The sequence below is a fragment of the Biomphalaria glabrata genome, chromosome 7 (genome assembly GCF_947242115.1).
Source record: "Biomphalaria glabrata chromosome 7, xgBioGlab47.1, whole genome shotgun sequence".
Taxonomy (NCBI): domain Eukaryota; kingdom Metazoa; phylum Mollusca; class Gastropoda; family Planorbidae; genus Biomphalaria; species Biomphalaria glabrata.
The window spans coordinates 14,424,460-14,439,378 of NC_074717.1; the positions used below are offsets into that span (position 1 = coordinate 14,424,460).

The 14,919-nt window shown below is 41.5% G+C and overlaps 1 protein-coding gene across 2 annotated transcripts in view; it reads left to right on the plus strand.

Annotated features, from left to right (window-relative positions):
* The window catches only part of LOC106058012 (uncharacterized), a 34,225-nt gene extending 25,124 nt beyond the window's left edge, over nt 1–9,101 (plus strand). Inside the window, exons 2-5 of one of the 2 annotated variants that reach the window (XR_008779087.1) lie at nt 260–827; nt 3,416–3,545; nt 4,985–8,613; nt 8,666–9,101. Coding sequence is in view for 1 of the 2 variants with exons in the window: in XM_056036892.1 (XP_055892867.1) it covers nt 327–827; nt 3,416–3,545; nt 4,985–5,196 (843 nt within the window). In the remaining variant the exon portion in view is untranslated. Of the gene's footprint in view, nt 1–259; nt 828–3,415; nt 3,546–4,984 lie in introns of both variants that reach the window. The other variant, XM_056036892.1, reaches the window with a different exon arrangement.
* Nucleotides 9,102–14,919: the final 5,818 nt, after the last annotated feature.

Genomic DNA, 14,919 nt, shown 5'->3' on the forward strand with positions numbered 1-14,919 from the left:
TTTGTTTTTAAACTGCGTTGTGTATTAGAGTCTAGACTTTCTCAACCGACTACGTTGAATTTTCAATGTAACTATTTCTTTCTTTGGTGAGTAGAAGATACCGGGACATTAAACAGCTCTGGGGCTTAGGATTAGTAGATTGACAGACAATGTACCATTTGACATCGTTCTTCCTTTCACAATCAGTGTTTGTTTTTAACTAAATATACTTGATAAATGTTGAAACTTTACTACTATGTTCATGATTAACATTTCACAGAACAGCCATCTAAGTAGCAGTTCAAGCTGATTGAGGTCAACCTGTGCAGGGGCGACACCTAACAACCATGTTTACGATTTCCGCTATCAGCCACAATTCCTCAAAAGGGAATGACGCGCCTCTGGGAGGCATGCACCTTAACGCCATCAACGGTTCCTCTGATACTTTCGGCGCCAACTCTCTAGGCGGAGGGAGCTACTTCAACCAGCCAAAAGCCAACGGCGGCTTGTTTGGGTCAAGCTTGTCGGACAGCCCGCTGTACCGCCCCGTGGACGCTGGTTCATCTTACTTAAACTACAGCCAACCGGCCACTTTGCCATCTCCAACAGTGTGTGAAACGAAAGAAGAGAGTGAGTGCAGGGCCACGTCTGCCTACTTGTACCAGACGACATCGCGTCAGAGGCAAGCGCTGGAGTGCCTGAGAGATTCTCTGAAGTTGTCTCCGGATGTGCCGCGTCGTCACAGCCTCGATTTAGACAAATCGTCCAGCAATCGTCAGTATAACGAAGAACTTCTGCTGTCTCTTGACGAGCTGGACCTTGACCTTGCATCATTAAATCTGACTGAGGTATGTGGTGTACATAAAACAATAACAACTCTATGTATGTATGGAGACACTAGAGGATCTAGAACTTTGGAGTGGGGGGGGGCGATTTTTTTCCAAACCCTAACCCTAACGCCCAGTAAACCCTAACCCTACGCATAAACGTGCATACAGCGCGCGCGCGCGCACACACGCACACACACATATATGTATATATATATATATGAGAATAAAAAAAGGAGCATTTCTCAACCTTCGGCGAAAAACAAAACAACTGGGGCAGCGCTATAAGGTTCTCTGGTGAAGTTCGGGGCGAAGCCCCGACGCCATAAGCGTTTTAATGCTTTTTTCACTGCAGAAACGCATTCTCCTGACAAGTACAGCTCATTATTCATCAATGGAGTTCGGGGCGAAGCCCCGACGCCATAAGCGTTTTCTTGCTTTTTTGACTGCAGATACGCATTCTCCTGACAAGTACAGCTCATTATTCATCAATGGAGTTCGGGGCGAAGCCCCGACGCCAAAAGCGTTTTCTTGCTTTTTTCACTGCAGAAACGCATTCTCCTGAATTCTACAACTCATTACCCATAAATAAAGTTCGGGGCGAAGCCCCGACGCCAAAAGCGTTTTCTTGCATTCTTCTCTGCAGAAACGCATTCTCCTGACATCTACAACTCATTACTCATAAATGGAGTTCGGGGCGAAGTTCGCCCCGACGCCAAAAGCGTTTTCTTGCATTCTTCACTGCAGAAACGCATTCTCCTGACCTGAAGCTCATTATTCATACTATTAAAAAATGACCTTTCAAATAATGTTGTACTTGAAAAATATTCTAATTTGAATTTATAGACCCATAATACATTACAAATAAAACCGATTTGTTCCTTGAAAAGATAGGATACCCCACGTATTTAGATTTTTGCTTTGAGGATCGCCGCCGAAAAAAAACTTATTCGATAAATAGTATTCAAGAAAACTCCAGCATAAATTGTGAGTTATAGTCCCAAATTTATTTAGCTAAAAAAATATCAGATTGAGTAAAGGTTGGGAAAAGGCGACTATGAAAATGTTATTTGAGTTTAGAACTCATCTCAATCATGACTCTTATACTGAAAAATTTCGTTTGAATTCTAACTTTTCTAATGCAAAGTCTTTCTTAAAATACTTATGATAACTTCATGTGAAATTACAAAAACTCTGTCTGGAAATGGGAATGGCGGTAGAGTGAAAACGATTAATCCTCGCTCCTTTACTAATTTCTGCTAAAGATTGCATTTGGCATTAAAAAATAGGTATGGGGCGACTCGATATAAGAATTTAATTTATAGTATATATAAATTATATTAGTGACAGATTTTTTTAATTTTGTAATTTCTTAACTATAATACAAAAAGAAAAAGTATAGATTTGTCCGATGGGGGAAATGCGATTGCATGTATCGCCCCTCCCACCTGGTACAACCCTTTTTCATTTAAATTTACTAATGATACAATTTGAGATTAGAGTGTGGTACGACATATTTACAATGGGTCACATATCAATACGTAGTTTATATTATATAGATATTCAACTAATTTTATTCACAAACTATGATTCTCCACAAAAAAAGGACCGCCCCCCCCAGCACTCAGAGGGCTAGAGTGGGGAGGGCAGTACATGCAATCGCCCCCCCCTCACCCCACCGAATCAGCCAAAATACCAGAAAGGGAGCGACATAATATAAAATTTATATATTAATTCAACTAATTTTGTTCACAAACTATGATTTCTCAATAAAAACGGACCGCCCCCCCACTCAAAGGGTTTAGGTGGGAAGGGCAGAAGAGGTATTCGTCCCCTCCCCCCACCAATTGGCAAACAGGGAATGACATAATATAAAGATCGGTTAAAATATCAATAACAAGTTACAAGGATATAGATATTTAATTGATTTTGTTAGCAGGCTGTGATTTCTACGAGTAAATCGGACCACCCCCCCCACTCGAAAGTTAAGGGGGGAGGGGGGGGCGGGATTGATACCATCGCCCCCTCCCGACCCCACCAAATCGGCCAACATACTAGAGGGGGGGGCGAAATAATCTAAAAATAGGTTGAAATATAAATAATTAGTATATATTTTTAACATAAGTAATAAATTCGTATACAAATTGTGTGAATCCTATACTAAAGTGGGGGGGGGGGGGGTGGCGATCGCCCGTACCGCCCCCCCCCCCCCCTGGATCCGCCAGTGATGGGAGACTAGTTCATCTTACTTTGTGTGCGAAGATATTTATTCATAATCTAAATTAATAAACTAATCTACTAATCTAAATAGTTTGTGTCACTACTGAGCTGAATGTAACATTCATCATTCTCAATGACATCCCACGAATCAATCAAAAAAGTAACCAATTAGTTAATTAATCAGTAGTAATTAGTTTATTTTGAATTACATTGAAAAGGGAAATTGCATCTTGCAGAATTGGGAGAAATTGCGGGAACTGAGCTGTTCTTTACCTTACATGTGTTTTTTTTGTTTTTTGTTTTGGTTGCTATTTAGAGAAAGAACTAAAAAGTTTCTACCAACTTGTATGCATGTGTGACATCAAACTGTTTATGCTTCTCTTACTTAGATGGACACTAGCGTAGAGAACGACCTCATGTCTGACAGGCAGACAACTGACGCAACTAAACGCCGAAGATACCACACAACAGACTCAGCTACGGCGGAAAGGGCGATCAAACTATTGGCCAGGATCAAAGGTAAACCAACAAATTTCGTTGCAACTGTGGCTAGAGTCATGGATGAGATGTATTTCAAACACTGGAGGTGTTCTCAACTCTTTGTCAGTGCAATGTTCCGACGTTAAACTCTAGTCAACATGATTGTCTTCATTAATCTTTGTTTGAAACTTGATATTTTCTGAAGAGATTCATCAGGGAAAAAAACGCTCGATCATACTTTTTTTTTAGTAGATATAACTTTCTGAATTTTCTATCTCTTTCTCTCTCTCTCTTTCTCTCTGTCCGTCTGTCTCTGTCTTTCTGTTTCTTTCTCTCTCTCTCTCTGTCTCTCTGTTTCTGTCTCTCTCTCTCTGTCTTTCTGTTTCTGTTTCTCTCTCTCTGTCTTTCTGTTTCTGTCTCTCTCTCTCTGTCTTTCTGTTTCTGTCTCTCTATCTCTGTCTTTCTGTTTCTGTCTCTCTATCTCTGTCTTTCTGTTTCTGTCTCTCTCTCTGTCTTTCTGTTTCTGTCTCTCTCTCTCTCTCTGTCTTTCTGTTTCTGTCTCTCTATCTCTGTCTTTCTGTTTCTGTCTCTCTCTCTCTCTGTCTGTCTGTTTCTGTCTCTCTGTCTCTGTCTTTCTGTTTTTGTCTCTCTCTCTCTCTGTCTTTCTGTTTCTGTCTCTCTCTCTCTCTGTCTTTCTGTTTCTGTCTCTCTCTCTCTCTGTCTTTCTGTTTCTGTCTCTCTCTCTCTGTCTGTCTGTTTCTGTCTCTCTGTCTCTGTCTTTCTGTTTCTGTCTCTCTATCTCTGTCTTTCTGTTTCTGTCTCTCTCTCTCTGTCTGTCAGTTTCTGTCTCTCTGTCTCTGTCTTTCTGTTTTTGTCTCTCTCTCTCTGTCTTTCTGTTTCTGTCTCTCTCTCTCTGTCTTTCTGTTTCTGTCTCTCTCTCTCTGTCTTTCTGTTTCTGTCTCTCTATCTCTGTCTTTCTGTTTCTGTCTCTCTCTCTGTCTTTCTGTTTCTGTCTCTCTCTCTCTCTGTCTTTCTGTTTCTGTCTCTCTATCTCTGTCTTTCTGTTTCTGTCTCTCTCTCTCTCTGTCTGTCTGTTTCTGTCTCTCTGTCTCTGTCTTTCTGTTTTTGTCTCTCTCTCTGTCTTTCTGTTTCTGTCTCTCTGTCTGTCTTTCTGTTTCTGTCTCTCTCTCTGTCTTTCTGTTTCTGTCTCTCTCTCTGTCTTTCTGTTTCTGTCTCTCTCTGTCTGTTTTTCTGTTTCTGTCTCTCTCTCTCTATTTTTGAAGGTGCCTTAACTTTGTACGTCAATTAATGTTATAAATTGTGACATTCAGAAATGCTTGCCAATTACCTCTACATCAACGAAAAGAAAACACAATTTGATATAGTTGCACTTCTATGTAGATCGAATATTGAAATTAAAATAAATTGTTTCTTTCATGTCATTTAAAGGCGGGTTTGTTTGTTTTTTGTTTCGCTAGAAAATCGCCAAGAGAGAAGTAACAAAGCCAGCAAAACCCGCGACGTTGATGACGTCACCCAGGGCAGCTCATCCTCCAAGGTAGCATCCGGAAGCTCCCGTCACGGAGTGCAACGCCATTGGTCGGAGGCTGGTCAACAAAAAGATAAGAGCCAGAGCGAAGTGCGGAGACCAAAGGACAAAAAACTCGTATCTCGGTCTAGTTTTGATTAAGATGGAAGATCCACTGATCGATAGTTGTGGATTGAAGATATGGAAATGGATTGGCTTTTTTTTTTTTATCTTTGAACTGTTTGTGCGCATTTCCAGTACTCACGCTAGGACACGCTAGTCCAGGTCCCACCAGCAATGTGACAAGTTGGCAAAGAAATAGGAAATAAATAATGTTTTGGTTGATCCTCTTTCTACTCTATTACATTCCCATTGTTTTTCTTGACTAAGTCCGGTCTACAATGTAAATATCCGAATACTTACCTTACTCTGCTTTTAGACTAGTCTAAAGCTCTTTCATCTCTTCCCAACAAGCTATTTTTTCCAATAATTACTTCTGTCTCTCTCTCTCTCTGTGTCTCTTATTCAATCTTTTCCTCTCAATGTATTCTCTATTTCTCTCTTATAAGCCAACACATACAACCGCTGTCATTATCAGTTCTACTTTTATTCTTTCTATCTACTCTATCATGCAAGTTACTGAAGCTCCGGGACATAACCTAGTTTAATGTCTACATACATTCATTCTTTGTAAAGCAAAATGTTTAGGACATAATATTTTTTGTTCACATTTTAAAAAATATTTTATATTCTACATCATGTATTTGGGGGCGCGCTGGTTAAGTGCTTGGTTTCCAAACCTGGAGTCTTGGGTTCGAATCTCGGTGAAGAATGGGATATTGAATTATGGGATTTTCGGGGCGCCCCCGAGTCCCAGCTCTAATGGGTACCTGACTTTAGTTGGGGAAAGTAAGGACGGTTGGTCGTTGTGCTGGCCACATGACACCCTGCTCGTTAACCGTTGGCCAAAGAAACATATATCTGCCCTATATATCACAAGTTCTGAAAGGGAAACTTAACTCTCATGTATTTAGTGATGGCTTGTTCTCTTACTTTGTATGTTCTGTTTCTCTTCATAATGTCCTCGCATCATTTTGACATAAAAACTATTTAACACTTGAGATATGAGTTCTATCAATGAGGATGAACTAGATATTCGGCTGGCCGAACTATCCAAGCATCTCTCAATATGTCCTTTCAGACCCCGATGAATGGTCCATAAATTTTAGCCATGAAACATGTTTTAACTAGCCCGGAGTTGAATCAAGTACGCAAGAGCTCAGAATGTGGTTCTGTTGTCATGGTTAGCCTGTGTTGTCATGGATTAGCCTGTGTTGTCATGATTAGCCTGTGTTGTCATGTCATGATTAGCCTGTGTTGTCATGATTAGCCTTTGCTGTCATGATAGAGACGTCTTGAAATACACATCATTGTTACCGAGACTGTCTTTGTATGTTCAGCTGGTTGTGTTTGTTGGTATTTAGACATATGGTTTGTTTCGTTGAATGTATGACTCTGTGGATAGTTACATTCTAGGTGTGTTTTTTTTTTCTTTAAATTGTGAGATTGAACTGTGGTGTTTGTCTATAGCCCATAGACATACATACACACACACACAAGTATGGTGGCGGTGTGTATAGCCTATAGACATATGTACACACGAACAAGTGTTGTGATGTTTGTTAAATGGCTGAAAAAAGTTTGAAAATATTTGAAACTATGAAAATGCGAGAGAGAGCTACTTTATTAAATCAGTAAAATTAATTTTAGTGAGTCTTAGTGGCGTGACTCTTAATAACGTGAGTCTTAGTGGCGTGACTCTCAATGACGAGAGTCTTAGTGGCGTGACTCTCAATGACGTGAGTTTTAGTGGCGTGACTCTGAGTGACATGAGTCTTAGTGGCGTGACTCTCATTGACGTGAGTCTTAGTGGCGTGACTCTCAATGACGTGAGTTTTAGTGGCGTGACTCTCAATGACGTGAGTTTTAGTGGCATGACTCTCAATGACGTGAGTTTAGTGGCGTGACTCTCAATGACGTGAGTTTTAGTGGCGTGACTCTCAATGAGGTGAGTTTTAGTGGCGTGACTCTCAGTGACATGAGTCTTAGTGGCGTGACTCTCAATGACGTGAGTCTTAGTGGCGTGACTCTCAATGACGTGAGTCTTAGTGGCGTGACTCTCAATGACGTGAGTTTTAGTGGCGTGACTCTCAGTGACATGAGTCTTAGTGGCGTGACTCTCATTGACGTGAGTCTTAGTGGCGTGACTCTCAATGACGTGAGTTTTAGTGGCGTGACTCTCAATGACGTGAGTTTTAGTGGCATGACTCTCAATGACGTGAGTTTTAGTGGCGTGACTCTTAATGACGTGAGTTTTAGTGGCGTGACTCTCATTGACATGAATCTTAGTGGCGTGACTCTCAATGACGTGAGTTTTAGTGGCGTGACTCTCAGTGACATGAGTCTTAGTGGCGTGACTCTCAAAGACGTGAGTCTTAGTGGCGTGACTCTCAGTGACATGAGTCTTAGTGGCGTGACTCTCAATGACGTGAGTTTTAGTGGCGTGACTCTCAGTGACATGAGTCTTAGTGGCGTGACCATCAATGACGTGAGTCTTAGTGGCGTGACTCTCAATGACGTGAGTCTTAGTGGCGTGACCCTCAATGACCTGAGTCTTAGTGACGTGACTGAGTGACGTGAGTGAATGATGTGAGTCTTAGTGACGTGACTCTCTGCTTAGGAGATTGTTTACATCTTGAACTGAGCTTTTTCAGTCCGTCACGAATGTCTATTTATAGAAAGCGATGCTTGCAGACTGCTCACTAACATGTATTTAATGATTATCATTCCATAATGATTTATAAATAGATTTCTCATGACATGATTGACAAATTGGAAGGCCAATGTTTTGTTCTCCTGGTTGCACTTTACCACTAAAATCAATTTAACTGCACAGTTTCATGCTTTGAAAATCAATAGTGCCGTCACTAACTGTCACTAAATGTCAAGATGTGTTTTTGTTTTGAAATTATTTATTTCGTTTGAACAAAAAGAGATGATGACATGCTCACGATTTTTTTTTTGTTCTGCTTCATCTTGAATCAAATCATGATCACGTTCTTTAAATATTTCATGCTTGTAGCTCCTTTAAGCATCGAAAATAGCACGCAATCAATACTCGACTAAATGTGTGCATATTGCTGGTCCAAGTTATATTGATATTTGTTTATGCATTGACTGAAACCTCTAGTATTGATAGGTATCATTTTAAAAGGCCAATGTCTTCTTTATGTGTAGGCTTTGTATTGCTAGACATCATTTAGAAAGTCCATTAAGTCTTCTGTTCATTTGTTACGGTTTCCTAGGTCTACTTTTTAGTTCAATGCTGTGCAAGTGAGACGTATTCTTTACCATGTCCTGAAGGTTTTAGGTCAATGCTGTGCAAGTGAGACGTGTTCTTTACCATGTCTAGAAGGTTTTAGGTCAATGCTGTGCAAGTGAGACGTGTTCTTTACCATGTCTAGAAGGTTTTAGGTCAATGCTGTGCAAGTGAGACGTGTTCTTTACCATGTCCTGAAGGTTTTAGGTCAATGTTGTGCAAGTACGACGTGTTCTTTACCATGTCTAGAAGGTTTTAGGTCAATGCTGTGCAAGTGAGACGTGTTCTTTACCATGTCCTGAAGGTTTTAGGTCAATGCTGTGCAAGTGAGACGTGTTCTTTACCATGTCTAGAAGGTTTTAGGTCAATGCTGTGCAAGTGAGACGTGTTCTTTACCATGTCTAGAAGGTTTTAGGTCAATGCTGTGCCAGTGAGACGTGTTCTTTACCATGTCTAGAAGGTTTTAGGTCAATGCTGTGCAAGTGAGACGTATTCTTTACCATGTCCTGAAGGTTTTAGGTCAATGCTGTGCAAGTGAGACGTGTTCTTTACCATGTCTAGAAGGTTTTAGGTCAATGCTGTGCCAGTGAGACGTGTTCTTTACCATGTCCTGAAGGTTTTAGGTCAATGCTGTGCAAGTGAGACGTGTTCTTTACCATGTCTAGAAGGTTTTAGGTCAATGTTGTGCAAGTGAGACGTATTCTTTACCATGTCTAGAAGGTTTTAGGTCAATGCTGTGCCAGTGAGACGTGTTCTTTACCATGTCTAGAAGGTTTTAGGTCAATGCTGTGCAAGTGAGACGTGTTCTTTACCATGTCCTGAAGGTTTTAGGTCAATGCTGTGCAAGTGAGACGTGTTCTTTACCATGTCCTGAAGGTTTTAGGTCAATGCTGTGCAAGTGAGACGTGTTCTTTACCATGTCTAGAAGGTTTTAGGTCAATGCTGTGCAAGTGAGACGTGTTCTTTACCATGTCCTGAAGGTTTTAGGTCAATGCTGTGCAAGTGAGACGTGTTCTTTACCATGTCCTGAAGGTTTTAGGTCAATGCTGTGCAAGTGAGACGTGTTCTTTACCATGTCCTGAAGGTTTTAGGTCAATGCTGTGCAAGTGAGACGTGTTCTTTACCATGTCTTGAAGGTTTTAGGTCACAAAATGAGTTGTGTACTTTATGTTTCTTTCAATCTTGCCAAAGAAAGTTTTTTATCATGTTTTATGGACTACTGCTGATAAAAATCGATAACTTTTCTGAAACTTTTCCCACACTCTAGTCCCAACACATGCCTACAAATACACACACACTTCTGAGATTGGCTTGATGTGCAGGCTTGTTTTCAGTTGTTAAAGCGAGTTTCGAGTCGAGTAAAAAGCAGACTGTTCTAGAACACTATTTGATTGATGTGATTTTTGTGATCAGTTTGTCAGACTTAATGAGATGACATTACACACTAATGATTAATCGACGTGAACCAAAAAAAAAATCGTTTTGGCCAGATTTTGGGTGGAAGTTGCAGACGACCAAAAGTTCCAAGTTCCAAACTCTTTAGAAATCTCGTTTTAAAAATTGCTTCATTTAATTTTTAATTGTTTTGATATACACCTTTAATAAAATCTAACTTTAGAACTATATACTTATAAAAACGCCTGTTAGTGATAGGCCAGTATCAAGATTTAATTTGTAAACATGTATGCAGGGCAATGCATACTTTTTAAAATACCTTTCTGTTCTTTTACAGTACATAGTTTTGTGTAGTCCATTCCAATAATATCAATATAAATATTTGACTATATTTATTTGTGTATTTATAAGGCATGTTAATATCTGGTGTCACTAAAATAGTTGCATGTGTTTTCTGTACTAGATGAGAAACAATAATAGTAGTAGTTTTAATCTCCTGTTTTTATGTATAGCCTGTTTGTACATAAGAACGTTTAGTAGATAATGTCCAACTTGAATATGTTAATACATGCTTTGTTCAAGTTTACTTGTACACAATTGTCTTAGTAGCTACTAGTTTACTATAATTGTTGTATATTGAGTTTGTGTTTAGCAGAAATGTTGTTCTTCTAATATATTGTTGTGAGAACTAAGGGCAGCCTTCCCTATTGCGGGGCCCAATTTAATGGATGCTTGCGAGGCCCCTCTTCTCATTTTTTTAAATTAATTAATTATATCATTATATCAAAATTTATTATACAATATGTATAGGAAGCAACTCAAATGCAATAGGTGCCAGTGAAGTGAAGTCAATCGTACGATACACTTTAATATGTTAACCCATTAAGTCCTACATCTTTAAAAGCCTGTGATAAGAGCCATCAATGATAGTGCTGATGATAGTGATATTCTAAATGTAAATTGCGGGGCCCCTGCCAGGCTCGGGGCCCACATTGAGCAATCGATCAAATCGTCCCTAGGCCGGCCCTGGTGAGGACATGGAAACTGATCTATTTAGTGAGGATCTGATGAGGCTAAATCGGATTGTATCTGTTTCATTCATTGTCTGCTCAAACCATTGTAGTGGATTTACCTTAGAAAAATCAAGTCATTAATTATGATAGGTCATATTCATGAAAAGTTCTGGATAGTTGTTATAGATATCAATCATGTTTTGACCCTAAGCTATTGAATTAAGAATGCTAGAATGCCCTATTATGTATCAATTATTAAATGATCAACATGTTGAGTTTGATCTTGCAACTCATTGAGTTATCGGACTTTAAGCCTAAACTCAAACGTAATTACTTTGTCGTTTTGTTGGTAATAGGTTCATCGCATAAGAATACTAGGAGAGTGCTCTCAGTTCTTGTACCAGTCCATGTCAGGTGAACTGCATTCAGAGTGCTCTCAGTTCTTGTACCAGTCTATGTCAGGTGAACTGCATTCAGAGTGCTCTCAGTTCTTGTACCAGTCCATGTCAGGTGAACTGCATTCAGAGTGCTCTCAGTTCTTGTACCAGTCTATGTCAGGTGAACTGCATTCAGAGTGCTCTCAGTTCTTGTACCAGTCTATGTCAGGTGAACTGCATTCAGAGTGCTCTCAGTTCTTGTACCAGTCTATGTCAGGTGAACTGCATTCAGAGTGCTCTCAGTTCTTGTACCAGTCTATGTCAGGTGAACTGCATTCAGAGTGCTCTCAGTTCTTGTACCAGTCTATGTCAGGTGAACTGCATTCAGAGTGCTCTCACTTCTTGTACCAGTCCATGTCAGGTGAACTGCATTCAGAGTGCTCTCAGTTCTTGTACCAGTCTATGTCAGGTGAACTGCATTCAGAGTGCTCTCACTTCTTGTACCAGTCTATGTCAGGTGAACTGCATTCAGAGTGCTCTCACTTCTTGTACCAGTCTATGTCAGGTGAACTGCATTCAGAGTGCTCTCAGTTCTTGTACCAGTCCATGTCAGGTGAACTGCATTCAGAGTGCTCTCACTTCTTGTACCAGTCCATGTCAGGTGAACTGCATTCAGAGTGCTCTCAGTTCTTGTACCAGTCTATGTCAGGTGAACTGCATTCAGAGTGCTCTCAGTTCTTGTACCAGTCCATGTCAGGTGAACTGCATTCAGAGTGCTCTCAGTTCTTGTACCAGTCTATGTCAGGTGAACTGCATTCAGAGTGCTCTCACTTCTTGTACCAGTCGATGTCAGTTGAACTGCATTCAGAGTGCTCTCAGTTCTTGTACCAGTCCATGTCAGGTGAACTGCATTCAGAGTGCTCTCAGTTCTTGTACCAGTCCATGTCAGGTGAACTGCATTCAGAGTGCTCTCACTTCTTGTACCAGTCTATGTCAGTTGAACTGCATTCAGAGTGCTCTCAGTTCTTGTACCAGTCCATGTCAGGTGAACTGCATTCAGAGTGCTCTCAGTTCTTGTACCAGTCCATGTCAGGTGAACTGCATTCAGAGTGCTCTCAGTTCTTGTACCAGTCCATGTCAGGTGAACTGCATTCAGAGTGCTCTCAGTTCTTGTACCAGTCCATGTCAGGTGAACTGCATTCAGAGTGCTCTCACTTCTTGTACCAGTCCATGTCAGGTGAACTGCATTCAGAGTGCTCTCAGTTCTTGTACCAGTCCATGTCAGGTGAACTGCATTCAGAGTGCTCTCAGTTCTTGTACCAGTCCATGTCAGGTGAACTGCATTCAGAGTGCTCTCACTTCTTGTACCAGTCCATGTCAGGTGAACTGCATTCAGAGTGCTCTCACTTCTTGTACCAGTCCATGTCAGGTGAACTGCATTCAGAGTGCTCTCAGTTCTTGTACCAGTCCATGTCAGGTGAACTGCATTCAGAGTGCTCTCAGTTCTTGTACCAGTCCATGTCAGGTGAACTGCATTCAGAGTGCTCTCAGTTCTATTACCAGTCCATGTCAGGTGAACTGCATTCAGAGTGCTCTCAGTTCTTGTACCAGTCCATGTCAGGTGAACTGCATTCAGAGTGCTCTCAGTTCTTGTACCAGTCTATGTCAGGTGAACTGCATTCAGAGTGCTCTCAGTTCTTGTACCAGTCCATGTCAGGTGAACTGCATTCAGAGTGCTCTCAGTTCTTGTACCAGTCTATGTCAGGTGAACTGCATTCAGAGTGCTCTCAGTTCTTGTACCAGTCTATGTCAGGTGAACTGCATTCAGAGTGCTCTCAGTTCTTGTACCAGTCCATGTCAGGTGAACTGCATTCAGAGTGCTCTCAGTTCTTGTACCAGTCCATGTCAGGTGAACTGCATTCAGAGTGCTCTCAGTTCTTGTACCAGTCTATGTCAGGTGAACTGCATTCAGAGTGCTCTCAGTTCTTGTACCAGTCCATGTCAGGTGAACTGCATTCAGAGTGCTCTCAGTTCTTGTACCAGTCCATGTCAGGTGAACTGCATTCAGAGTGCTCTCAGTTCTTGTACCAGTCTATGTCAGGTGAACTGCATTCAGAGTGCTCTCACTTCTTGTACCAGTCCATGTCAGGTGAACTGCATTCAGAGTGCTCTCAGTTCTTGTACCAGTCTATGTCAGGTGAACTGCATTCAGAGTGCTCTCAGTTCTTGTACCAGTCCATGTCAGGTGAACTGCATTCAGAGTGCTCTCAGTTCTTGTACCAGTCTATGTCAGGTGAACTGCATTCAGAGTGCTCTCAGTTCTTGTACCAGTCCATGTCAGGTGAACTGCATTCAGAGTGCTCTCAGTTCTTGTACCAGTCCATGTCAGGTGAACTGCATTCAGAGTGCTCTCAGTTCTTGTACCAGTCCATGTCAGGTGAACTGCATTCAGAGTGCTCTCACTTCTTGTACCAGTCCATGTCAGGTGAACTGCATTCAGAGTGCTCTCAGTTCTTGTACCAGTCCATGTCAGGTGAACTGCATTCAGAGTGCTCTCAGTTCTTGTACCAGTCCATGTCAGGTGAACTGCATTCAGAGTGCTCTCAGTTCTTGTACCAGTCCATGTCAGGTGAACTGCATTCAGAGTGCTCTCACTTCTTGTACCAGTCCATGTCAGGTGAACTGCATTCAGAGTGCTCTCACTTCTTGTACCAGTCCATGTCAGTTGAACTGCATTCAGAGTGCTCTCAGTTCTTCTACCAGTCCATGTCAGTTGAACTGCATTCAGAGTGCTCTCAGTTCTTGTATCAGTCCATGTCAGGTGAACTGCATTCAGAGTGCTCTCAGTTCTTGTACCAGTCCATGTCAGGTGAACTGCATTCAGAGTGCTCTCACTTCTTGTACCAGTCCATGTCAGGTGAACTGCATTCAGAGTGCTCTCACTTCTTGTACCAGTCCATGTCAGTTGAACTGCATTCAGAGTGCTCTCAGTTCTTCTACCAGTCCATGTCAGGTGAACTGCATTCAGAGTGCTCTCAGTTCTTGTACCAGTCCATGTCAGGTGAACTGCATTCAGAGTGCTCTCAGTTCTTGTACCAGTCCATGTCAGTTGAACTGCATTCAGAGTGCTCTCAGTTCTTCTACCAGTCCATGTCAGGTGAACTGCATTCAGAGTGCTCTCACTTCTTGTACCAGTCCATGTCAGGTGAACTGCATTCAGAGTGCTCTCACTTCTTGTACCAGTCCATGTCAGTTGAACTGCATTCAGAGTGCTCTCAGTTCTTGTACCAGTCCATGTCAGTTGAACTGCATTCAGAGTGCTCTCAGTTCTTGTACCAGTCCATGTCAGGTGAACTGCATTCAGAGTGCTCTCACTTCTTGTACCAGTCCATGTCAGTTGAACTGCATTCAGAGTGCTCTCACTTCTTGTACCAGTCTATGTCAGGTGAACTGCATTCAGAGTGCTCTCACTTCTTGTACCAGTCTATGTCAGGTGAACTGCATTCAGAGTGCTCTCAGTTCTTCTACCAGTCCATGTCAGGTGAACTGCATTCAGTCTGTTCGTATTGCACTAGAAATATATAGGTCTGTGTTGTCCATAGTGAAACAAAGAAACGATTGAACCCTAGCCCAAGGGACACGGCGCCATGTAGATAATACTGATGACTCCCCACCCCTCATGCAGTTCACCTTTTAGATTTTTTCTAAAATGTATGCATCG